Source organism: Gouania willdenowi, chromosome 3, assembly GCF_900634775.1.
Source record: "Gouania willdenowi chromosome 3, fGouWil2.1, whole genome shotgun sequence".
NCBI classification, from domain to species: Eukaryota; Metazoa; Chordata; class Actinopteri; order Blenniiformes; family Gobiesocidae; genus Gouania; species Gouania willdenowi.
In genome coordinates this window covers 7409400-7436275 of record NC_041046.1, presented here as the reverse complement: position 1 = coordinate 7436275, position 26876 = coordinate 7409400, and the positions used below count along the sequence as shown (strand labels likewise).

The 26876-nt window shown below is 40.8% G+C and overlaps 1 protein-coding gene across 1 annotated transcript in view; it reads right to left on the bottom strand.

The window, feature by feature from the left end:
• Positions 1–22457, bottom strand: part of LOC114455649 (multidrug resistance-associated protein 9-like) — a 73432-nt gene extending 50975 nt beyond the window's left edge. Inside the window, 8 exon segments of the mRNA XM_028437026.1 lie at positions 1617–1764; positions 3262–3435; positions 11007–11243; positions 13968–14115; positions 14541–14687; positions 14888–15033; positions 15181–15237; positions 22336–22457. Coding sequence (XP_028292827.1) covers positions 1617–1764; positions 3262–3435; positions 11007–11243; positions 13968–14115; positions 14541–14687; positions 14888–15033; positions 15181–15231 — 1051 coding nt within the window. The 5' untranslated portion in view covers positions 15232–15237; positions 22336–22457.
• Positions 22458–26876: the final 4419 nt, after the last annotated feature.

Here is a 26876-nt window from a genome sequence, read left to right as displayed (position 1 = left end):
GTCAAGTAGATATGAATAATTTAGGCCACTAGGGGGCACTGCAAATATGGGAAATGTATATCTCATAAATGGCAAGACTAATTTTTACCAAGTTTAGTGGGTATGACCGAAGGTTGCTCCTGAGGCCATTTCTTGAAGTTACTCGTGATTGGTCAAGGTGGGCGTGGCTTACCAGAACATAAACAACAAACATTTATTTCAGCTGAATTATTATGTTGAGGGCTGTGAAATGTACAGGGTATATATTAAAGAGCACACGGACCACCCATTCCAAAAAGTGTGCCAATAGGTGGCACTATAATGGGTGCAAACGCAACACTTTCACATTTTAAATCACATCTTCATAAACTTCATATCCACGTGTTCACTGCAAATGGCAGGTTGACCTGTTTCCTGACGCGCGCCCCAAGCCCGTCATCCTTCGTGACGTACTTTATTGGGCTCCGCAAAATGTGCGAGCCGAGTCGCGCGGGAAGGCTTGGCCCCCTTTCATAACTGCTTGCAGTTCTAGTTCTTATTATTGTATTTCCATTCATATTCAGTAGGACCAACATTAAAAACGTCTCAGTAGAAAGCTTAAGGCTTAAGGCTTATTACTATGTATATATATATATATATATATATTAATGTCCATTTTTATATCCCTATACATCACCCTATTTTTTATTTCTTTGACAACACTTTTGAAACCCAAATCACTTCTAGTTGTATATATATGTATGAAAATGCATTTTACATTTTTTTATATTTGAATGTAAAGGGCCCTGTGTGAAAATAAGCTTATATATATTAGTTATACCCCCAGCACCACCCGTCTCCCCCACAAATATTTTTTTATCACTTATTTACCGCCCCTAAATTGTTGCAAAAGTAAGTCACAAACACAATATCACAATATTCAATAAATTACTAAATTATAGTAAAACAGATTTATAAAATATAAGCACTGGATATGTTGTCATTACTTTATTGCAGTTTTTTTTAACCTTGGGGTTGGGACACCATGGGGGGTTGCCTGGAATTAAAATGCGGTCAACTAAAATGTCTATAGTACTTGGTCAAAAAAAAAAAAAAGGGGTAAAAATTGATTAAATTTTTTTAATTATTATTATTTTTCAAATACACATCACACACAGTAAATATCAAATAACAGTATCCTACACCTTCTCAAATATACTGTAAATTTAGTTCAAATAAACTGTATAAACATCTAAGGTGGTGGAATTGTCACCGTGTGCACTAATCCTGGCTACTCTGTATTTGTAACACACTTTAATAAACATTATCAAAAACTAATTCTAGAACAAAAAAATGTAACTGTGGTCACCGTACATTTATGATATTAACATGGGGTCATGACCTGAAAAAGGTTGGGAACCTCTGGGTTAATGTGAAGAAAAAAGAAAGTTTATACAATAATGCAAGAATACTAGTATAGTTTATGGCGAAAAACAAACGAGGAACATAACTTTCAGTAGGGGCCCAACAAGATGGTTTGTACCCAGGGCCTAAAATGTGATGCTATGGCCCTGCATCTACAACATCTGCACCACTTTGTTCTTTAGAGTGTGCTGATGTTACTTTTTATCCAGATGGTTGAAATGCAACTGACTTACTTTCAACTTTGCTCTCAAAACATTCTTCCCAGGCATACATCTTGATCAGTTTGATGCTGTTGAGAATCTCGTTAATGGTGCGAACCCGGCAGTCTGTTAGACGCATCGTTTTGGTCCTGAATTTGGTGATGAGCTTGACCAAGAGAAACTGAAAATAGAACAAAAGATTTACAATGAGGTTTTTTGGGGGGAGAATTAAAACAGATACCTGTAGATATGTTGACTGGCTTTGCTTTGGAAAATGTTTGCTGAGGGTTGGAGTCAAAACTTATCAAGTCATTAATAATTCAACTTGATGTCATTCCCTTCTTTATGTTGTAACTTATCTTGCTATTGGCTCTTCCTATCATTGTGAAGCAGATTTAACTCAGTGTTGGATCGTTCACCCACTAATAGGGGTGGACTGGCCATCTGGCATACCGGGTGGGCCGGTCCAACTGGAGGCAGACTTGGTAACAGGTGGCCAAAATTGGTCCAAAAGTGGCCAAAACTTGGCAAGAAAAGAGTGGAAAGTAACTAAAATGGAGCAAAAGCAGTCAAGAGTGGGCAAAAAATGGGCAAATAAAGAGGAACAAGGTGGTATGTAATGGAACAGGATAGCTTTAATGAGCAACATGTGGCAAACAATAGTGAAAAAGGGCAAAAATGTGGAGCAAAAAAAGGCAAAATGCTGGGAAAAAAGGCAACAAGTGGTATTTATTGGGCAAAAGTTAGCTTATTTGGATGAAAAGTCGCCATCAAATTTCAAGAAAAGATAAAAATTGGATAAAAGTGTCAAAATGAACTTGCAAAAATGGACAAAAAAATGTATTGGCAAAAGGTAGGTAAACTATGAAAAAAATGTCAGAACTTTTAGAAAAGGGAAAAAATGGGACAAAGGAAGAAACAAAATGGCCAAAGGGAATCAGTAAAAAGGGTTAAAATGTTTCCACCTTTTAATGTTTTCTAGGGGAATAATAATTAAAAGTAAGATATAAAGAGCCACATGTTGAGCGTCACTGACTTAATAACAGCTTCTACATGGTGTCGCTGATAATGTGGTGGACTGGTCTGGACACAAAATGCCAGGGCTGAATTTTTGTCCCAGTCCACCCCTGTGAACTAATATGGAGCAGGAGGTGGGTTTGCGGCCCGATTTCAGCCCACCAAACTATTGGATTCAGCCCAGGGGACGATTTAGCTTGAAGTCGAAAAATTGAAGGGAAAACCAAAATCACAACTTAAAAAAGAATGTTTTACAACTTAGGAACTATTAGTGATTATTGTACAGTAATTTACACATGGGAGTTTTAAAACTGGGGCACACAATTGATAAATAAAAGCTTGGGGAATGAGGAGGGTTTGAAATTCTCAAAAACTTGATTTGAAATATATATTTACAGCTTTAAATTCCAGAAATGATTTTAAAGTTATTTACAATTTAATTTTCTTTAACATATAACAGTATGTTGCTCTTGTGCCTCTTTACCTTTTTCTGTTTTCGTTAAATGTACTTTTACATTTTGAGCTGCTATTTGTATTTAACGTTTCAATTCATTGACCTTTAAAGCGCTAATGGTGATGCTCCTTAATATAGTATCATTGAAAGAATGTGTCTTCTACAAGTCATTAGAAGATGGTTAAATGGAAAGAGTTTATGACCTACCTGAGTAGGGATGAAGACGATGTAGGTGCCAACCCCAGCGAGAGCGGTCAAGCCCAGAACAAAACAGGCGTAGATGATACACACAACAAGCAGCAGAGGTGACACCAGCACGAAACTCTCAAACAACACTGCCTCAAACAGTTTGTGGCCATCAGTGGTTAAAACGTTTATGGCCTGGATTAAAGAGAGAGACAGAGGTCAAAAACTATTTATATGTGCTACACCCTAGGTTCCCAAAGTGGAAAAGACAGCTGTCAACCTAAATAAAAAAGGACTATTTCATTTTATATGCAAACTAATAGCTAATTAAAATATTTATTTGACTTTATTAATGTGATTTTTGCTCCTGAACCTCAGTGCACAGCATCTGCAGATCAGGGCTGTAAGACGTCACCTTCATTTTCACACAGGACTGTAAGCTGTCGTCTGTGAGGCGTGAGCGGTGTTTGTTTTTAATATAGTTCATGTTGGAGAAGAACTGCTCACATACGTATGTGGATCCGAAGATTGACAGGACTCCAAATGCATACTTTTTCATGTTCATGTAAGTGTCAGGGATGGCATTCCATGTTTCAAACACAACTTTGTCCGGTTTGGGAAGGTTTTCATTGTTGGGTCAAACAATGGGCGTGCTGTTGGTGAGCTCTGCCTCCTCCTCTGCTGCATACCTGAGTGGCTCAGCAGGTGCACACATGTGGGTAATCAGCAGGGCATCTGAGTGTTTGGCATGCTCTCTGCAGCATCAAGGATCAGAGAGCACGTGAACGGCTGCACCATGTTTGGAGGACTTTCTCTACTACAAACTGACTCGGTCATAAGAGAAGACACCGCCGGTCAGAGCTTGTTGCTCCGCGGATGCACTCCATTCACAGTCTTAAATGTGTACAACAATGTTGCATTCAGGGACGCTCTGTATTTCTCAAATGTGACCAAGTATGTACTGCTTTTGTTGTGGATTAGATTAAAACATTATTTTGATATAATTTAAGTGCTTGAAAATACAGAAGTGAAGTTTAAAAATTGGGCAGATTACGTATTAGAGTAAAATACAAACAATATGGTTAAAATATAAAGAAAAATATTTAATTTAAGAGTGATGAATCTTGTTTAAATGTATGAAATATTTACAGTGTGAACTTAAGGTATGTAAGAATTATTTTGATTACAATGTGTTTGACAGAGTAAAAATATACCAATTTTTGTTAACTGAGTAATTGTAAAAATGTTGTTATACAGTTTCTGTTACTACATTAATTAAGTGCTGTTTGTGTTTAAGGTTTTTTACCTAAAGAACTAAAGACTGCCTAAAGACTGAAGGCATTGCAGGAAATGCAGTAAAGAAACCTGATGTCAGAGTAAATTCCTGTCAAACGTCTTCTCAGTGGGTCTCTCGTCCTATCAAGTACAGGACAGTTAAGAGAATACTTGACATTCATTATGACTCCATTTGTGATTCTGAGCAAGAATGGCCTTCTGACGGCAACATTTTCAAGATCAGCTGTCAAGCTTTTAAACTTGGACACCCATATATCTTTGTTGGCGATGTCGGCCAGTTCCATCTCATGATCGGGTTGACTTAAACCTGTAAATCCAGTCATATTCCCCTTGCTCAGGGGAGTGACAAGGAAGGATAATGTGTTTTTTTCCTCTCTGAACTCACAGAATCGTTTCCCAAATTATATTTGCATTGCGATGATTGCAGACTGCAAATACTGAGAATTTATCACATTGTAAGCTTGTTTGAATTTCCTCAAAATGGGGAAGTGACAATGTACATCTCTGTAAATCTCTGGCTAACACTGTCAACTTTCGCTCGAATGCCAAAACCTCCTCCAGCATGTGCAGAGCTGTGCCTCCTTTGCCCTGAAGAGATGTGTTCAACGTGTTCAGGTGCGCCGTCATATCAACCATGAAGTGTAGCTTCTCCAGCCACTCTGGCTGTTGCAGCTCAGGAAAGGTGAGCCCTTTGCTGCCCAGGAAAGTTTTCACCTCTTCCAGACACGTGGCAAAGCATTTCAGCACTTCCCTTCTGGACAGACACCGGACTTGGTTATGCAACAGGAGGTCAGAATATGTGCTGTCAACCTCATCCAGTAACAAACGGAACTGACTGTTGACAATCTGAATGACAACATTCATTACTTCTGTGCATTCCGGAGGAAATGTTTGAGCGCACAGTGTTTCTTGGTGCAGGGTGCAATAAAATGTCAGCAGTTTTCTATCCAGCGACTTCTGCAGCAAAGTCACAAAGCCCTTCTGCCCTCCTATCATACACGGTGCCCCATCAATAGCCACTGACACCAGGTGGGTGGTGTTTATTTTTCTGGCTCTTAAACAATCCAAGACAGCTTCACAGATGTCTTCCCCCCGTGTTTGGCCTTTTAGGGGTATCAGTTCAATCATTTCTTCCTGCGGGCCAGCAAAGTTCACATATCAGCAGAACAGAGCTATTTGTTCAATGTTACTTTTGTCTTTGGATTCATCACAGGTGATTGAGTACGCCAAAGCTGAATTTATATCTTTAATTTGCTTTCTAGTGATGTTTTCTGCCATTCAGCCATAAAACTAGCATATGTAGTTGAATTTGCAGACCTAATCCACTGCATGAAGTGATTTTTTCTCGTATCAGCCTTCCGCATCAGTTCCAAAACAGCCTTTTTTGCTCCTCTCCCTCTGGATATTTTTCAGCAAAGACTGAGTGTTTATTCTTGAAATGTCTTGCAACATTTGACTTTTTGTTGTTTGTCCAATTTCTCACCACATATTAAGCAGACTGGTAAACCAGTCTCATCAGCCGTGAAAGCAAATGAATCTGCCAATGCAGCATTAAACTATTTTTTTGGATTTATCCATCATTTCCCTACCAGGGGTCAAAAACCTCAATAAACCATGCCGCTGCTGGTGAAGGTGTGGGTAAGTCCGGGGGACCACATGTGTCAGGTGTCGCACATCGGCAGCTGTGACGCATATTTTGAGAGACAAAAATATTAAAATGTTTTATTTGAATGTTACAAGATTACCATAATCTACAAATTAGGATCAAATAATAAATTATCAAAATTAAAAAATAAATAATAAGAACTAACAAACTCAAATAAAAATACATTGTAATTAAATAGTTACTATTATTCACTATGGGAGCCACATGCGGCTCTGGAGTCGCGGGTTGCCAACCCCTGTATTAGGTCAATATTAATGCTAGGCTAATGCTATTGCAATGCTATTGTTAATGATGATGCTAGGTTAATGTTCTTGCTAATGCTAATGCTAGATAATGCCAATGATAAGCTAATACCGTGCAAAGCGGGCCAATATCTGCATCCTCACCTGCATTTTCTTCAGGAAATGCAAATATTGTAGTTATTATTATTACTAAAGAGAGGGGTATTCCATAAATCGGGTCATGTTCAAACTCCGAGTATGTTCGGGCTCAAATGAGGGAAACTGAGTATCCCATTCCTAAACGTCAGGTACAGTATGTTCTTCTCTGAGTTTGTTACCATTATTTATTTATTTATTTATTCAGTTTATTTCCGACATGGTTACATTCACTTTTTTTTTCTTTTTTTTTTTTTTTTCTTTTTTTGTACATGCCGAAAAAGGAGACGAGAGAAGCAGTTTGCTTATCCGGGTCCCGTCCCCATGGTAACATTGTTCGTCTCTGACAGGTTTTATCAAAGAAATCCTGGGTTTCATACCTGGCTCCGCCCACCTGAACACCGCTTCTTAAAGAACATTTTAATGTACCTTGACACTGTTCTCTGACACACATTTAACATTACACACCACATGATAGCATAACGTGGATGGCTGTTCATCATAGGTTCCTGCTGCTAAACAGAAGGTTTTCCTTGCCGCCATGATGAATTCATGTTGGGTGTGGGATACATATGTATGTGTATATACGTATATATGCATATGTGTGTATCCATAAAATGAAGAGTCCGTCCTTAAGACTGCTCTACTGTAAAGTGTCTTGAGATACCATTGGTTATGATTTGGCGCTATACAAATAATTTTTTTTTTTTTTTTTGGCAATTTTTTGGATGCAGAGCATTTAGGGAAAGACACTGAGAGGTCTACTGACATCTGGAGTGAAGTTCCCTGAGTACAAACGTGGCATTTATAACTCGATGTAACGAGTTAAGGCTCTGTTGTTGGGAGCGTACGTTCGAGGGTTTGATCCCAGGCTCAGTTTTTTTTTTTTTTTTTTTTAATGACGTCTTTTTGTGGACGTTGACATCAGAATCAGAATCAGAATCAGCTTTATTGACCAGGTACAGTTTAGAACAATACGAGGAATTTGACTTGGTAGTTGCAATGAAAGAAGACACATCAACACACCGGGGCAGCCTTTTGCGGCGCCCACATATTTAGGGTAAAAAGGGATCAACAACAGGAGGAGAGGAGGGGTGAGGGGAAAAAAAAACTGGCAGTTTGAAATTGATTTCCCTAAACAGAGAAAACAGTGTGAAACCAGGAAAAAAAAACCGCCTCTGCAAACATAAATGTAAGCATGACACAGTCAAACAACTCAAGACAAGGCATGTGGGAAGGGTTGGGTGGGAGGTTGGCTGGGGGACAGTGGCGGATGCTTTAAGACTACAAGGGAACCTCAGCTTCCCCTAAAATCAGTGGTCAAATATGTAGTGTTGTGTGTACATTTCATTGACTAAATATATGACAGAACACATGTATGTTTAGTTCAGAATCAGCTTCTTATAACAGGAAACTGACAGTGACAGCGTGACGTTCTTCATTCATTCCCGCAGCGTCACAGTGTTAATAAACAGTGGTGAAGTTCAGCTTCAATTGACTTCAATGGGAGAGGGTTTAGGGGTTGATCCACTGCAGTCAAACTAGACGCTCATTGGATAAATGCTCGGTTATGACGCACTTAGTCCCGCCCATCGGACGCCGGGCTTCACAGGAGGTCTATGGAGCAGTGGGCTGGAGCTGTCTGTTCCGGACGCTGGAATAATGGATGATGATTGGATGATCTGTCTCAGGCTAATTCAATTTTGATTGACAGCGAAATGAGCCAATCAAAGAGTATGACGTTGTAAGCACACAGGCGGATTTTTCAAATATTTCAGTCCGTTGCTCTGTGTTGACACGGAGACTTTGCTGATCCTCTCATAGCGAATTAACTTCTGACAAACCTAGTGTCTGTTTTTGGTGTTTGTGGAGACTGTTACTGCTTGTGTTGTGAGACTTTTCACCAAACACTCACACTCCAGCGCGCAGCAGCTACTCGCGTGCGTGTGTGATAATCTACAAATAGTTGTTGACAACAAAATAAAATAAACAGATACATTTTCTGAAGTAGGCAGAAAATGAGCTTCCCCTGCATGAAAGACCAGCAGCCGCCACTGCTGGGGGAGGGGGTCAGGTGGGAAGAACAGCAGGATTCCAGCCGTTTGGGGACATGGGCGTGCTGCCAATGGGCGCTGCAACCACGCCTCCATGCAGCTGTGGATGGGAGGTGGGGAAAGATGGCCGACGAGGCATTTGAAGTTGAAGACCTGTAGCTGCGTTACTGACAACCAGATGACGTGTGGAAAAGTTCAGCATCAACAGTTCCAGGTGGGAATGTAGGGAAGGAGCGGGGGGAGGGAGTGGGGGTAAGAGCCACCGTCTGCAGAAACTTCCTGGTGATGAGAGTTGAGACAACCTTGGCTTTAGCCTTGGCTGGCTGGGGAGCCGAAAGGGAGATAAGCAATGTGATTTGATACAGGCTATGTTAATTTCCAATAGCCTTCTGTCCTGGGTCTCTCTGCTGTAATCCAATGAATGGCCTAGTTTCCACTTCCAAGCCGGGCCTCCAACTTCTCCCAGTTGTTATCCATAACGCGTAGACGATCCAAAAGCAGCTCTTGCTTGCTTTTGATATCGATCAACACATGAGTCTGAGTGTTCAGAGCCCTGCTACATCCTTCAGAAATCACTGGCAGCTTTTCCAAAACAGTCGCCAGCGTAGTACGGACTTTTCGATAGATTAGGAAGCCACCAGCTCCGATCAGCAGCATGCCTACTATCATTATTCCAATCATGTAGATGTCCTCCACGTCTTCCACGGAAAGGATGGACAGACACACAACTCGCCACTTGTTCCAAGGGTCAAGGGTGTATCCAGCCGCAAACGTCCCGCTTGGACATGCGGGTTCACCACCCCCGGTTCTTTTCGTCGAAAAAATCTGATCGATAGCACTGAGAGACCAACTAATTAATTCCATTATTCCGGTTTTGGATGAGTTACAGAGAGAGGCTCTTGTTAGGCTCACAAGACCAGACAAAGCAGCAGCTGGGAGAGATAAGAAAGGAAGGGAGGGAGAAACAGAGAGTGCGACTGTCCTCGTCGAGAGAAGCAAGAAGAAAGAATGACTCTGGTGACTACATTACATTAAAAATCAATAGAAATACGATGTCCAGCTGCCTTCACTGTCGTTATAGCCACTGTAGCGGGAGGGCTCTGCTGCTGCTACGGCTCCTCAAACACATTTTATTAACATTATTAAATGATCGTCACGTCCCTGGCGCAAAGAAGTCATGAAGCGACCAAAAAGCAGGACTAATCAATTTCAAAGACTATAGTCGCTGAACTGCACGAAAGTAACCCAAGGTTTACATACTCAGGGTTGATTGACCCACCATTGTATAAGACATTCTATCCCAGAGTGGCTGTGAAGTAAAAATATACCAGGAACTCAGAAATGACTCATCAGGCATCAATCTGAAGCTCTACAACCAGGGTTCATGAGTCAGCAGTCAGAAAAGTCTGCCGAGTCATCATTGGGCCACTGCCAGTGATTTAAAGTTACTCAGGCAATGTAATCGCCGATACATATTATTCAATCAATTGTTAATGGTAAATGGACTTGATTTATATAGTGCTTTATAACCACTGAGGTAGTCCCAAAGCGCCCTACAATATCAGCTCATTCACACATTCACACACCAATGGGACTGAGCTGTCATGCAAGGAGCTAATCAACCATCGGGAGCAACTTAGGGTTCCGTGTCTTGTCCAAGGACACTTCAACAGGTATTGAATGGGACTGAACCCCCAACCTCTGGATCAGAAGGAGACCCATCTACCATCTGAGCCACGTCTCCCTCAATAAATGACTTAAGTTTGATTGACCTGCACAACCCAAACTCGCTCAGAGGTTAAGGACAGAATGGATGAATAATGGAGTACGATGTGAAAGAACAAAGGGTCAGGATGGGACTGAATTATGTGTACATTTTAGGACATCCTCAGGTCTCAGAGTGAGGTATCAGGTATCAGAAAAATCTTTATCATTTGTTAGACCAAACTGACTCATGACTCAGCAAAACCTCCATCAGATCTAACAGCCTCACTTATCAAACCAAGCGCCGTCAAATGATAAGGTCTCAGGCTTCAAAATAAAAGTAATCAGACTCAACGGCCTCAGGCCTTAAAACACGACGTAGCGTTTTATTTTGAAGGAACTGAAAGCACACAAGATGTAAGTAAGTTGAAAAGCCTGTTCTTTCCTTATGTTTTTAAAAGTTAGGATATATCAATGTATTATTTGATTAATAATTACATAGTTACATGAAACGTTGATATATCTTAACCTCTAAAAATCAATAAATAAAATAACAGCTTTCAACTTACTCTCGTATCCAAAGCAACACATATTGATGACGTCAAGTGTATTTCTGTATGTGTACTTTGAAAGCTGTTTGAAACCGTACGCAGGTGTTCCCATCAGTACCTCGCCCATTGAAATGCCGCTGTGCACTCGCAGAGAGATGATCTTCTGAAAGCCCAAAGAACAGAAAGCTCCCTTCAGTCTGACAGCTGTGCGTAGGTTCAAAGCCCACATCAAGGAGATGAAGATGCTTCTGAAGACATCTGCGATGAACAGGCCCAACGACAAAAGCACTCCATGTAACACTGTGGAGTCCTCAGAGTTCTCAGTATACTCAAGGATCTCATGAACCAGGACTGACTGTGGAGAGACAGACACACAGGTCAGTGATTTACTGACCTCTTTAGCACGTTTGCTGTGGCAGCTTCACTACATTTCATCTGTTTTTTTTCTGCATGTTTACATGTTACTTAGTTTTTCCCAAAACTTTTAATACATTATTACTTTTTTTCCGCGTTGTGACATCACAACGCGGAACCTCCTCCTGACAATCCTGGCTCCTCCTACCCTATAAGAATGTGAGCTCCTCCCTCTCAAACTATCTCACAGTCAAAATAAACATAGTGAAGGCAGGTTGATACTACAGTTATTATCACAGTTGATATCTTTACATTCAGTATATAAATAATCCAGTATATAGATAAACAAAGGAGGGCTCACAATCAGTTAATTTTTTTAGTGGCCGTTATACCACCTTGTATCGCCTTTATGGGATGATCTCACATGTTTGTGACCCAATGTGACGCAGCGATCGGACAAAACAATGAACTATCATTTTAAATGAACTAATCCTGGTCATAAGAGGTGAGGAGGACAAGAAAGTGGCGTAGCATCTTGTGTGAGTGTTTGAAACAGCTGACTGAGCTGAAAGTTGAGAGTTTACTTCCCTGCAGCACAGCACGTGTGGTCACAATCACTTCCATTTTTAGTAGCCGTTATACCGCCTTTTATCGCTTTTATGGGATGATCCGAAGTGTGTGTGACCCAATGCGATGTAGCGGTCGGACAAAATAATGGAATATCATCTTAAATGGACTATTTCCATGGTCAGAGGAGGAGGAGAAGACTATTAATGATTTATTGCACTGCTGCTGTGATAAACACACACGCTGCTATACACAAAGGCCCAAAAAACAGCCTGTTTTTAGGAGCACTCTGTAACTGACTTTGGGAAAATAAACCTCAAACACTATGTCGTTAAGGTTCTTAGAACAATTAGAGATGGGTGAAAAATAGCACAATACTGGACCTTTAATTTGTTTTTTGAGGTATAAAAGGACTAGAATCTCCACAGGCTTATATTAAAGGGGACATATCATGCTAAATCCACTTTTTTAGCCCTTAAATGCATTTTATTGTATATTTAGAGTGTTTAGAAGTACAGAAAAGTTCAAATGAGTCTCTTCAGGTGCTCCGTTGATATCTTTCTATTCTGTTTTGGTCGTATTTTTCAATCTGTTTTGATTTTTCTATTCTCTATTATGTTTTTTGAACAATAACGTCACAGTATTTGCAGCGGAACTGCCAAATTTGGACATCGACTCCAGGCCCAACACTTTGAGCAATCCGCCATTTTTATTTCTTGCTTTTATTTTGTAGTCCAAGCTCAAGGATGCCGAAGTTACGAGAGGATAAGTCAAAATGTTCGGTTGTTGGATGTAGTAACCCACACGCTTCATTACACCGTCTCCCAGCATCAGAACCTTTTCAAAGTGCCTGGTTGAGTTTTATTTTTTATAGAAATGTACCCACATCTGTGGATAAGGTCATTTTTGTGTGCGCGAAGCACTTCAAGGATGACTGCTTCATCAACCTCCACCAGTATAAAGAAGGATTTACAGAAAGACTTTGTCTGATTGAGGGTTCAATTCCTTCTATCTTTGGAGACGACGAACAGAGCACTTCGGTAAGCTGTAAATAACGCTAAAAAGTGTAATGATAAGACGTCCCTGTCATTGTTTTGTTAGCATTAGCATTAGCACCGTCTTCATATGTTAGCGCTGTGTGCTCGTTTTAGATCCTTGATGATATGGCCTACGTGATTTAATTTAAGTCTAAAGTTTTCATTAGTCATTTCATTTTGCCGTTTTTGTCTTTGAAAAGACTGTATTAAAATGCATTTTGTGACGTTGGCTTAGCGCTAGTGCTAGCTTGGTGCTTGTATAGCTCACTTGTTAATATCTATATGAAGACGTTGTTCTGCAGGTTCCTCATCTTCATTTTCATCTCGCTCCGCTGGGTCAGACTCTGGCTTGAACATGTAAGGCTGGATGGACAAGTCTAACGTTGTTGACATTTTGTAAATAACGTGTGAATAAAAAGTTTCTGCGCCGCTAGATAATCGTATCTCTTCTATCAAACTACAAAAATGGCCGAACAGGGTGGAGCTGAACCGAGTGTCACCTCTGTAACCTGGAGAGGGGGCGGGGTATGAAGTGTTGCATTTGCATTTAAAGAGGCCGCACCAAAACGAGTTGCTCTCAGAAGCACATCAGAAAAGGGGCCTGTGGAGCTATAATAATGCATGATATGACTCCTTTAAAGACTAGTTTATGTATAGGGTAGTGTCTGTTATTTGAGTAAAGCAATTTAAATGTTTCACTTCTGCGTTTTTTTTTTCATGAATTTATGAAAGAATGAAGTATCAGCATTAATGGTAGAAGTCAATTTGTATTGTGTGCATGTGTTAGGCCTTTTTTTGGTGAATGTTGCCTTTTTCACACAATGATCTTTTAAATTAAGAAAAAAATAGGTGTTTACTGTCACTGCACAATGTAGTGAACAAGAAAATAACAGGTTAGAATAAAAAGTAGACCTTCGGTCACTGCAACTGAGAGTATAAGGGAGTTCCTGTGAATACATGTTTGCAATGTGGTGAAAGAAACCGACACTAAGGTGATGGTTAGAACATGTAAACTACTGATAGGTTGCAATAACAAAGTGATGACCACTCAACAACAAAGTTACTCATTGTTCAGAGTCAACAAGATGAATCCATTTGTTCAAACATGGTTGGATACTCACTGAGCCCAGGAACAGCATTGCCATGGCCAAAACACCAATGACCACGGAGAGAATCAGCCGAGTTTTCTGAAAGCGAACGATCACACGAGCCAGGGAGGCCTTTTCAATGCCAACCTTTGCTACTTCTTCCTCCCAGAGTCTCTGAAGCCTGTAGAACACACGTCTGGACTTATTGCAATGGTTCAGTCATGCTTTACATCAATAATCCCCATTCCTTCATTCAGCTATCACTGTTGACCACTGATCACATTCTAGATATTATCATTCAGAGTTAGCTCTCTCTGATAATCCTCCACACTGCAAAGCACTTTAGTGAACCTACTACTACTAGATATTAACTAACACGTCAAGGCATTAACATATAATCTTGACATCCCTGTTTACATTCTTTTCTCATCTAACTTTCCTGGCATTTTTCATTTATTTTTCCAGAGAAGGAAGCACTAGAAAAGTGTTAATTGATTTTGAAGCACATTCACTAACACTAGAATAGGGAATTATCTGACAAATGTTTGTGTTTTTAGCTCTAACTTCTAAGGGTAGGATAAAGGTTTAGCCCTGAGAGTCTGGGACCTTTCTCCAGCGGTGTCAGAGGAATCTTGTGAGGACAGGGTGAGAGAAGACAGGTCCAGTTTGTCCTTGAACATGGCCCACATCATGGGGGTCATCCAGGCAAACGTGGTAAAGGACAAGAGCCCTGCATCGTCCAACGGATGAGTCCTTAACATAGAAACAGGCCAACATCAGCCCTGAACAAAGCAGGCAACACATATGCAGGTAGAAGGCAATAGAAAATGTACAACTTTTATTTTACTACAATGACATAGTGAGATGGACATATTGGTCATTAAAGGGAACAAATACAACTTGTTGGCTGACAAAGGATTACCAAACAGTGTGAATGTTTTTAAGCAACTGACTTTGATGAAGAGCAGCGAAAAGGCTTCAGGGTCTGCAGGCTTTGGTGGTATTTATTGTGTCTGGAGGCTTTAGGACTGCAGTCCACATCAGTATCCCCCACGTTGGAAGCCACAGATTCATCTCTCCACTTGAAGCCATTTTGTGTCTGCGGAGAGTTTGGAAAGATGAGTTGTGTCGTAAACAACAGAAGAGGGTTTTCTGTTATTTTTTGGTTGAGTACAGCTAGTGAGTCTGAGAAAGCTACTCAGTTATCCACTTCTGGAAATGTCCGGAATGCTTGCTGACCACTTACATTTAGGATTTCTTGGTTCCCGTTCTTCTCAAAGGAATACTCTGTCTTCATTTTGTCCTGAAAGAGGACAACAGGCTCAAAATATCACTGAAAACACTCAACTAATGTAGGCGTTACGCATCATTGTGTCTGTACCTGGACCCTAACTGATGCACCACATAAAACTATTACAAAGGTTTATTGGGCTTGTAGAAGCTGAATTTTTTCTATTTTTTTTAAACAGTAACAATATTTCATCCAAAGGTTGTTCTCATCCACTATACTGTATGTCCTAAAGACTTTTCCAAAATGATATGTTTTATGTTGACAAAGCAACGATGTATGTTGATATTGTGACTTTCACAGGAACACAGATTACAAATTATAAATACAACAGAACAAAAATGACATCAAGTGAATCACTGTCTTACTTGTCTGACAAAGAAACAAAAGAAATCACAGTAGAAATATATAATTTAAAAAGTCCAAATCCCACAATGCAATTTGCAAAACTTTTCTTGAGTTCAAATGTCAGGATCATTTGTCAACAAACTTTCGAGCGGCAATTTCTATCGGCATTTGTGATGATATCTATATGAGATATGGATATCGTCAAAGTTAAAAGAACAACTTTGGTAAGCCAGTTTCCATTGCAGTAAAATAAATAAATACATGTAAATCATGTTCATATCTTTTATTACAGGATTAAAAAAGAACCAGAGGTGACAAGTAACAAAGTAAAAATACTTCTATACTGTACTTAAGTAGTTTTTTCTGGTATCTGTACTTCACTTCAGTATTTATTTTTTTGGTGACTTTTTCCTTTTTCAAACAAATATCTGTACTTACAGTACATTTTAAAAACTAGTGCAGTGCCCGTAGGAAGTACTGTATGTCTTGCTATTGAAAAGTGGGAGGTTAAATAGCTTTTTCATGGCTGGTTCACATGGGAGATTTAATTCCTCTTTAATTCAGAATAAAAGTGAAATCCTCTTTAAACTGACCTTGTAAACACTTAATTCCTAATGCAAATTTAATTCTGAATTAAACACACACACCCACGCACGCACACTCACACGCACACTATGGGGTGTGGATTGTTTCTAAATTTATGCACACCAGTCCAACAAACGCGTACCCTGCGCCTGTACATCTGGGGGTTGGGGGTTGGATCGGTGGCGTGGTGCGCTGGGTCCTTGGCTCCTTGGGGCTTTCTTGGGTGTGTATGGGGGGGGGCGATGGCTGCCTCTCGGCTTGGGATCTTGGGGGCGTTCGGGGGGCTGCTTGGCCGTGGGGTGGTCGCCGGGGGCCCCCAGATTGCCCGCTCTTGCTGCTGGCCTGGCTGCTTCTTCGGGCCCGGGGGCGGCTCGTGGGTTTTGCAGTGGCGGTTCTTGGAAATACATTTGTCATGGATGCACTGGCCTTGGGCTGTGGGATAACACTCATACTGGGCTCAACCACAGACACGTTGTTCCCAAATACCTGTTTTATGGAATTTCCACTCACTTCTTCCTCTGTTCACAGCCACCACCATTATTCCTAAGCCGCACACTGGTCACCAAACTGGCTTGATAACTCAACAATAAGCACAATATACAGAACCACAATTTCACATCGCATCACTTGAAACCTAACGACTACTCCCCACCCATTCCATTTCCTATCTTGTATCCCTCTTCCCTGTTAACTTCCCCACCCCTCTCCAACCCCTCACCTTGGTGTAACACTGCCCTCTCTTTTTTACACCCTCCCTTTAATAAAGTATTTCTTACCCTTCCCTAGGGAGAGCTGGTGATGGTCACAATTATGCAATGAAATAAATAAATTTATTTAATTGCAATAACAAAATATGCATTGCTGTTACAAGATTGCACTTCTTGTAGTGTTAACCTTCAACAGAATGTGCAGACAAGAGAAAAAAAAAGAAAAAAAAAAAAAAAAAAAAAGGAACTGTAATGTGTAACCTCTGGATAGCGTGGACACTACCCAAAGGTCTGTGGTCTGCTCTTCCCAGCAGAGGAGCTGCTCCTGGGAAAAGAGTCCAACGATGAGCCCCTGAGGTTCAGGTTCTGCCCCCCTTACCCCTTGGGGCTCTGTGGGGGTGGTGACTTGGTCCACAACCCTTAGGCATCGGAGCAGATGGACGTGTGACCTGCAGGCCCCTGGACTGCCCAGACGGTGAGCAGTCGGCTATGGGTATGGGTGACACGCACCCAATCCTGCAAAATGTCCCTGCCTAGGAGGAGTATGGGGAGCCTGGCGTAAACTGGCAAACTGCTGCCTCGCTTGGCCAACCTGCACACTATTCTCCAAGGCCTGCAATGCCTCTGGGCCAAAGGTCTGGTCCGGCACAACCAGAAAACAACGCATTGTTCTGCAACATGGCTCGGATAGAGGGACTGTGCCAGCCAGACCTGGCGACGAGTCAGTGTTATCGTCAACATTAGCCCCCCCAGCTCCCTCAGTATTCCATAAAGGAGGGTTAACAAACTCTGAGTCTATCTATGGTATGAAGTGGGTTAATCAACCCTGAGTATGTAAACCTTGGGTTACTTCCGTGCACGCGTGCGATAAAAAGCCATCATCAATGGATCAGAGATTACTCGCTGCCATGGCAACCACCCGGAATAGAGTGATTTATTCATCCTAAGGGGTGAAATAAGCCAGTGTTTGAGGAATATGAGCCTGTTCTAAAGGTGCATTCAGTCTTCAGTGACTATAGTGGTTTAATTACCTGTAATTAGTCACACTTTTTGGTCGCTTCATCACTTTATTGTTTCAGTGACGTGACAAGCGGTGAATAATATGAATAAAATGTGTCTGAGGAGACGTGGCAGCAGCATAGGATGGCTGCATAGAGCGCCCTCCTGTTACACTAGCTATAAAGACAGTGACAACCGCTTGATATCGCATCATTTATATTGATTTGTAATGTAATATTTTTGCCAGTCATCTCGACGTCCTAAAAAATGTCATAAAAAAACACTGAAGCAGGACGCCAACCCGTGACCAATTGCTGCCCAGAGCAGCATCGCAATTCACTGCGCCATCATACCTTCTAAGATGCGTGATCTACAGATTTAACTGTATAAAAATATAAAACATCAATCGAGCCTCAAAAGTGGATTCATTTAAATGATCATCTCCTCCTTTATATTATCCACAGGTTTGCATTCAGGGAACTTTACTACAGACGTCAGTAGATGTTTTAATGCAGATCAACCTCTCAGTGACTTTCACTTAATGATCTGTATCCACAACGTTATAAAGAAAACTACCGTAAAGCAACATAATATTAGTAATGATGTGAACACGTCTGTGGTGTGTGATGTTACTAATGTGTTTCAGAGAAAAGTGTTCATTAAAGTGTACAGAAACGGTGTTCATGTGGGCGGAGCCAGGTAGAAACCCAGGGTTGCTTTGATAAAACCTACCAGCGACCAGGTATAGTTCACGGACAATGTTGCCAGGGTAACAGACTCAGAGAAGATCATACCTCGCATTTAGGAATGGGATACTCAGAGTTTCCCTCATTTGAGCCCGAACATACTCAGAGTTTGAACATACCCCGCTTTATGGAATACCCCTCTGGTCATAAATGCAAATGTCTGCAATGAGGCATCGCTGAGGGACTGGGCCGCAGGCTCCAACCCGGAATCCTGCAAGGTACTCAACAAAGCCAGTACCAGTTGTGACAGAAAATTACCTAGACGATCCATACGGGCAGCAATGTTATAACTGCGAGTCAAAAGATTGTCAGTCAATCTGCATTGAGGTCGAGGGCAGTGTGCAGAGCCCTGCCATCGCTTGTGTGATGGGAGAGAACCCTCGAGTCAGGCCAGCATCTGCGGAGCTCTGCAATGTAGGGGTCAGAAGGAGACACCACAAAGGCCGAGGTGTTGGGGGTCTGCCTGAAAAAAGCATTCGCTGTTTGAGTAGCTCATCCTGCCCATCCCTGTCAGCATCACCAAACAGAGTACAGGATGCTGCCATGGACAGTGCATCTTCCACCTGAAGGTGGGATCGACCTGCGACAGGGCTAGCCGCGAAGACTGGCACACCGGGTTCTGTCTGTAGGTTAAGCAAGATGGCCTTTATCTGTGCAAACTCAGTGGTGAGAGCATTCACCTTGTTTGCCAGAGGATCTACATTCCTTGCCTTCCGAAGAGGATCGACGGACGACGTGCCGGCGCACTTAGCAACGCCGGTGGCTCTACCTGAAGAGGGCAGGTCTATTGTGCCCTCAGCGTCAGCCAACCTGAAGAGTTGCAGCATAAAACTGCAGTTCATGCACAAATTATCGGACATCCACTCTCTTAGGTGGTCAAAGCCCAGGCAAGCAGGACACTGATCGTGACCGTCCTCTGCCTGAAGAGGGGCCATGCAGGAGACACACAAATGGCAGTCCATCTTTCTCCAAAGTTTTTTTCTTGCTATAATTAATTAATATTATTATTTTTCATTAATAATACTATTTAGGAATAATAATTATATTAATTATTATCATATAAATAATTATTATATCAATAATAATTATATTAATAATAGTTATATTAATAACCGCCGAGCTGCAGCAGCTTCAATGAAGGAACTTCACTCAGGCCAGCAAATGTACCGGCCTGGAGATATCAAACTGGGCTCCCAGTGAATCTAACTGGAGCAACACCCGACAAACTGCAGCGTACACACTGCCGTTAGCGGGGGAGAGAGAGAGAGAGAGAAAGAGAGAGAGAGAGAGGGAGAGAGAGAGAGGGAGAGCAGCGCCGAGGTGAACGCAGCCGCTCAGCGTACACAATCAAAATACCGGCCACCGCTTAGCAATATCGTGCCAGGAGGAACGTGTTGGCCTCACACCACAAATCCACTTGTCAGGGTAACCACAACGGTGCTAACAGAGCAGCATAGCAACACAGCAGAGTAACCTTAGCTGTTTAATCACAGTAGAGAAACAGCAGCGTAGCCGCGGAGCTACCGAGTCTGAACCAGCACACAATCACAAGGCGAATCACTGCCGATGACAAAGAAGTGTACGGTATTCACCTCAGGCAGTTCCTGGTAAACTGGTCACTAAGTTGAAGCGGTGCACTCACCTGCCGCAGACTGTGGTGTCCCAGCCCTACTTAAAGGGAAAACACCGAGTCGCAGCTTCTAGCAAACGAGAACACTTGAAGCGCCAACCTTACGGTTACAAAGCTACAAACGACAAACTGTGAATAGCAAACAACCAACCTGCTATCGTTATCCGCAATCGCAAGAAGATAGAAGGAACAGAGCACCTGATGACACCGGTAGATATTGACTATCCGGGTCATCCAGGGTTCACAGGTGACTTTGTTGATATAATTACTCGACCTGCACATGCACGAGTTGGAACATCCAGTGCTTTAAGCACCGCCTCTGGCGGCGGTCAGTAAGGATGAAATAGAACAACTAGTTCCTTCACTTTTACACTGACTTGCTCCTTTTGAAGATAAAACAATAATTATACTATTTTTTTTTTTTTGGTTCATTGTAAATTTTGAGACTAGATTTAGTCTAGTTTCTACTTTAGACAAAATACTTTGTATTCTAAGACTAGTTTTAGTCAGTCTACCTTTGAATTTATTCACAGATCAGGTAAAAATTATAGTAGATAAAAACAATATGGGGAAATTCAATTGATTACTAATATATATTCACAATGTTATTAAAAACCTAATCTAACATGAAAAATTCGGGGAAAAAGCAATGAAGATCAGCAGTACACACACACACGCACGCACACTTGATACTCGATTAAAGATTTTTGTCATAGTTTTTCTCGCTAACAACATTTTTTAAGTCACAATAACTAGCCTATGACTAAATTGAAAAAACACATGGCAACAAAAACTCTATCAACAATTAATTATATTTTCATCAACTAATGAAAACAAGAGTATAATATCATCAAACATGGGATGAAATCCAATTGTATTAAGTTGCATTTTAGTCAAAAGACTATAGATCACCTGTGCCAAACTCAAGGCCCTGAGGCCAATTCCAGCCCTTTAGAGCATCAAATTTGGTCTCCAAGAGAATTTGAAAAATGACCAAAAAACCATGAAGAATCAGTGTAAATAGAGTAGATATCGCAGTTCCTCAAAATACACAAATTCAATGAAACTTTACAATATTTGCAAAGGGCTCACGTGTTTATATCACATGATGGCTGTTATTTTTAGAAATAAATTGTTGAAAGAACTCTCAATTTTTTCCAAAATCCTAAAAGTTTTTCTCCAATTCTTCCACAAAGTTTCCCCAAAATAAAAAAGAATTAATAACAACTTCCGTACATCCATTTTCAGACCCGCTTGTTCCTGTTTTTCAGGGTCGCGGGGGTCTGCTGTTGCCTATGTCCGGCTCACGCTTGGCATGGGTTCACCCTGGACAGGGCGCCAGTCCATTACAGGGCAACACAGACATAGTCAACCACTCACACTGACGGGCAATTTAGAAACGCCAATCAACCTAAGAGTTATATTTTTGGATTGAAGGAGGAAACCGGAGTTCCTGAAGAAAACTCATGCAGCACAGGGAGCACATGCAAACTCCACACAAAACTTTGTGTACTAATACTTTGTTACTGTACTTAAGTAGTTTTTACTGGTATCTGTACTTTACTTTGGTATTTTTTTTTTTTTGGCAACTTTTTAATTTTACTCCTACCTTTTTTAACAAATGTTTGTGTTTTCTACTCCTTACATAAAGTTAAATTCAACATTTGCATGTTTTTTTCTTGAAACATTTTATTCACTAATTTTATTTATTATGAGTGCTAAATTATCTACGTGTTCAAATGTTCCAGAATTCTACAAGTTCTTAAAAAAAATATTTGGAATTTGATGGAATTCTTTTACTTTTACCAGAGTCATTTTTTATTCAAGTATCTATACTTTTACTTGAGTACTGAAGACTAGTACTTTTGCCACCTCTGTCTGTGGCCCACTTGAGATCAAACTAGTACAGATTTGGCCCCTGAACTAAAATAAGTTTGACATCCCTGCTATAGACAAAAAATAAAGAAATCAAAATTAACGCTGCTGATTACATCCTCCAATAACAAGAAGAAGCCAAAAATATGAGAACACACCCTCAGTCCTGCTCGAAAAAGCCAACAGATAGAAACCTCATCCATCGAATGAAAGCACACCGTACCTGTGAGATGAGCTGCAGTCTGCTAACACTCAGGGATCAATGGATCAATGCAGAGCCACAAAGCAAAGGTTCCTCTCTTCACTCTCACTCTGCAGAGCACAGCTCGCTCCAAATGACAAAATCCTCCAAATCAGACCATGTGTAGGGATGACAAGGAGCGCAGGGAGGAATGAACACACCCATTCTGAGCACACACACACACAAGCTTACGTATTATTCCAAAAGGTCAGAGGTTTTTTCTTATTTTTATAAGTAAATATGAGATGCTAATGTAAAGTAGTATCACTTTACACTTGTGAAGGGGCGTGTTTTATTTTGCTCATTTAGTATATTTTTATAATAAATAAATACTGTGTGTGTGTGCTCCCGTGAAATGTTTGAGACGCTGATAACCAAACTCCATAGCCATTGTAGCGCCAATCAGAAAAACAACAAAACTGCACAAACAAAATATAAAGCTCCAAACTACAAGAGTGAGTAAGTAAATTAAAGTATTATTTACAATTAGAAAGAAAAATTATTGTTTACCTTCGAACCCAGTGGTCAGAGCTTAACTTCCATGCGCGGCACCACAGAGAATTGGGTTGAGGTCAATACCGACTCGAGTGAAACAGCGCGTTAGTGAGCAATTACACATTTAAACAATGAGAAACTTGTCTGTAAAAGACTCACCAGTGGCTGACGGTTTCAAATGACCTATTGAAAGAGCTCCCGTTTTTATGACGCGACGACAGCATGGCAGGCACAGAGATGAGACGGAAGAGGAAGTGGATTCCGTGACCCGCGACTTAAAGGAAGTTTGGGATCATGGGGATAATTTTAAATAGCCATGAAATATTAACTTAAATAACTTTTAGCAGTACAAAAACATTTTTAATATTGACTATTTTTTTTTTAAAAATTTTTTGCAGAACTTTAGATCAGGTACAACTGAAGACTCTACGTGCCAAGTTTCACGCTGATAGGACAAAACCCCAAGGAGGAGTTCGAAAAAGTAGATTTTCCAGTTTTTAGGCAGAAATGGGCGTGGCCTAGCCCAGGTGATTCAGTGCTATTCAGGGAATCTGTGGATATGAAGTTTTTGAATGTGCGACATATGGTGTGGGAGTTATGGGCCAAAACACGTTTACCTTGGTTACCTGGTGGCGGATATATGTGAATTTTTGCATCCAAGGTCCCCTCGGGGTTTTGGACCCACCCTCCCAAGGGCACCACCCTCCCTTGCATGGTTTAGCCTGTAGCAACGCTTTTACCAACGGAACTATAAAAGGTAACAATAATCGGAACGATTACAATAGGGTTCATAGCACTGCTGGTCCTAGGAACCGCGTATGCTTACATATGCGGTTCCCCGGCGGATTGATAGTGAAGCGCACCTGATCGACGTGTGTGTGTGTGTGTGTGAGACTCTCTACCTGGGACTCTAATCTCCTCCGTTGGTTCTCTCTCACATGCGCGCTGCTAAGAAATGCGCAGCTTTCAACACAGCAGCCATTGCCGTCAATAACTTCTGGGTGAGGTCTGTCCGGTCTAAATAGTGTCACGGCAATTTTGCGGTTGACCTCATTTGGAGACATGATTTATTGCTCTGGTTGAATGATGGAGTCCAGTCGAAGCGTGGTGATTTTATAAAAAAGGATTTATTATAAACTAAATGAAAAAGAGTACAAAAGAAGAAGTGTCCCATCCTGTTGGAATGAAAGGCGGCCCACAACAAGATATGAGAAGAAGTCCCAACACTGAAGGAAGAAAAGTAGGGGGTCACATGCTCCCAACAGTGGAGATGCTGGAGGATGATGAAGATGTGTATATTATGAGGACATCAACAGACACGTCAGATCTGGAGGCAGAATCTCACACAGAGGTCCTAAAATCCATCAATAAGAGGCTGGGTGTGGTCGAATTACTGCGCCGAGATTTTCAGGAAATGAAAACCAGCCTGGAATTTGCATACCAACAAATTCAGGACTTACAAAAAGTCAATCAAGATATCCATTTGGCTTTATCTGCGGTGACCTTGGAGGTAAAAGAACTGAAAAAATGAAAACAAGCTTCTTAAAGAGACAGTCCTGGATATCCAATCTCGCAGTATGCGAGACAACATGATCTTCTCAGGCATCCCAGAAACCCCCAATGACGACCAAGAGGCTCTGCTGAAAAACTTCATGTCGTCTGCGCCTAAAATTCCGGCAGAAACCGTGAAAAACATCACTTTTCACCGTGTCCATCGTCTCGGTCCATGCAGAGGTAATCACCCACGCCCTATCATTGCCAAATTTGAACACTTTCAACAGAAAATCCAGGTTAAAAGTAAAGGTAGGGAACTTAAAGGTACGCAATTCGGCATGAATGATCAATTCCCTCGAGAAATGAATGAACGGCGAAAAACCCTATATCCTATCTTCAAAGATACAACAGAGAGGCCGTACTTCCAAACTGGTCATAGACAAGCTTTACATTGATGGCTGTGTGTGTGTGTGTATATGTATATATGCTTGCACAGATGTAGGTAAACCCGTATAGGCGCGTACAGTCTCACAGGACACTCTGTACCCCCATGCCAACTCTTTCTTCTCCAACCCCTAACCTTTTTTTTCTTTCACATCCACTCAATACCCCCCCCTTCCTACACTTTATATAATTACCCCTTGCGTGTCAATTCTAAATCTCTATGCCCCCAATAATGACGACCCTGAATTCTTCCACAGAGTTTTTTCGGAGTTATCGGACCTTTCTGCAGACTCATATTTAATCATCGGAGGTGACTTCAATCTGGCACTCAACACATCATTAGACAGATCCAGTAAGTGCCCAAATACAAAACCATCTCGATCTACTAAAGTATTAATGAATTACATGGATGATCTTGGAATAGGAGACGTATGGAAACTGAACAACCCAACTAAAAAAGAATACACCTTCTTCTCCCCTGTGCATAAATCCTTCTCCCGAATTGATTTCTTTCTCTCAAATAATTTCATCGCACATAAGATTTCCTCCAAAATACATCCTATAATTATTAGCGATCATGCCCCGATATCTGAAGTGTGACTCTAATCAGAAATTATCCTCTCTATGGCGCTTTAATACTTCATTACTTAATGACAGTGAATGTGGTAAAATGATAAGAAAAGAATGGGAGGACTTTCTATTAACAAGCGATTCTCTGGAAGTGTCACCGTCCTTACTCTGGGAAACCAGCAAAACTGTCATCAGAGGGAAGATTATATCATACTCTTCTTACAAGAAAAAACAGGAACAGATAGCAGAAAAAACGATTTAAGAAAAAATTAAGAAATTTACGGAAGAATACGCAGCTAACCCGTCTGAACTTTTATGGAAAAAACTCCAAAATACAAAACTTAATCTGGACATCATTTTAACTAAAAAAAACTTATTTTATTTTGCAGCAATTACAGTACAAAAACTTTGACTACAGTAATAAATCAGGCAAATATTTAGCAAATCAGCTTAAACACAACAAAGAAAACTATTTCATAGCGGCAATTTCTGATAATTCAGGTCAAACTTTAAACTTACCTCAGGACATTAATAAGGTTTTTCATGATTATTATCAAAACCTATACTCATCAAATTTAAACCCTGACCCTGAAGATATTAAAACCTTCCTCAATAACTTAAACCTACCACAGCTCACCATAGATCAGAAAACCACCTTAGACTCACTATTAACCTCACAAGAACTACAAAATGCTTTGGATAGCACGTCAACAGGCAAAGCACCCGGTACAGATGGGTTCCCTGCTGAATTCCTAAAACACTTCTGGTCAATGCTGGCTCCTCTTTTTTTCAGAGTAGTAACAGATTAAAAATAAAGGTTACGTAGAAGGCCACATGAATACAGCAAACATTAAATTATTACTTAAAAACCCCATGTTACCCTCAAGCTACCACCCCATCTCACTTATTAACACAGACATAAAAATTATTTCCAAAGCACTCACTTCCAGGTTAGAGAAAGTAGTACCGTCAATTATATACCAAGACCAGACAGGCTTTATTAAAAATAGACACTCCACAGACAATGTTAGAAGACTGTTTAATTTGATCAACATGGCACAGAACTCTAAAAAGAAAAAGCATTCGATAGAGTCAACTGGTCGTTCCTCCTTGCTGTCCTTGGCAAACCTCTCGCAGCAGCTGTACATCAAAATACTGTTATTAAAGGAATCCACTCATCCATTTCAGAACACAAAATTAATCTTTATGCGGATGGTATTTTACTCTATTTAGAAGAACCCTAATCCACATTAGAAGAAGTATTTAAACTAATAAACAGCTTCTCTAAATGATCAAACTATTCCATTAACTGGTCAAAATCATCAATCCTTCCATTAACAAAAAATTAATGTAACCCGGCAAGCCAAACCCCACAATACCCCTCCCCCACAAATACAATTAAATATCTAGGCTTAAATATATCACCAAACCTAAATGAATGAATTAAACTGAACCTGGATCCACTGTTGGATAAAGTCACAGAAGATCTGCGGAGATGGAACAATCTCCCCATCTCACTC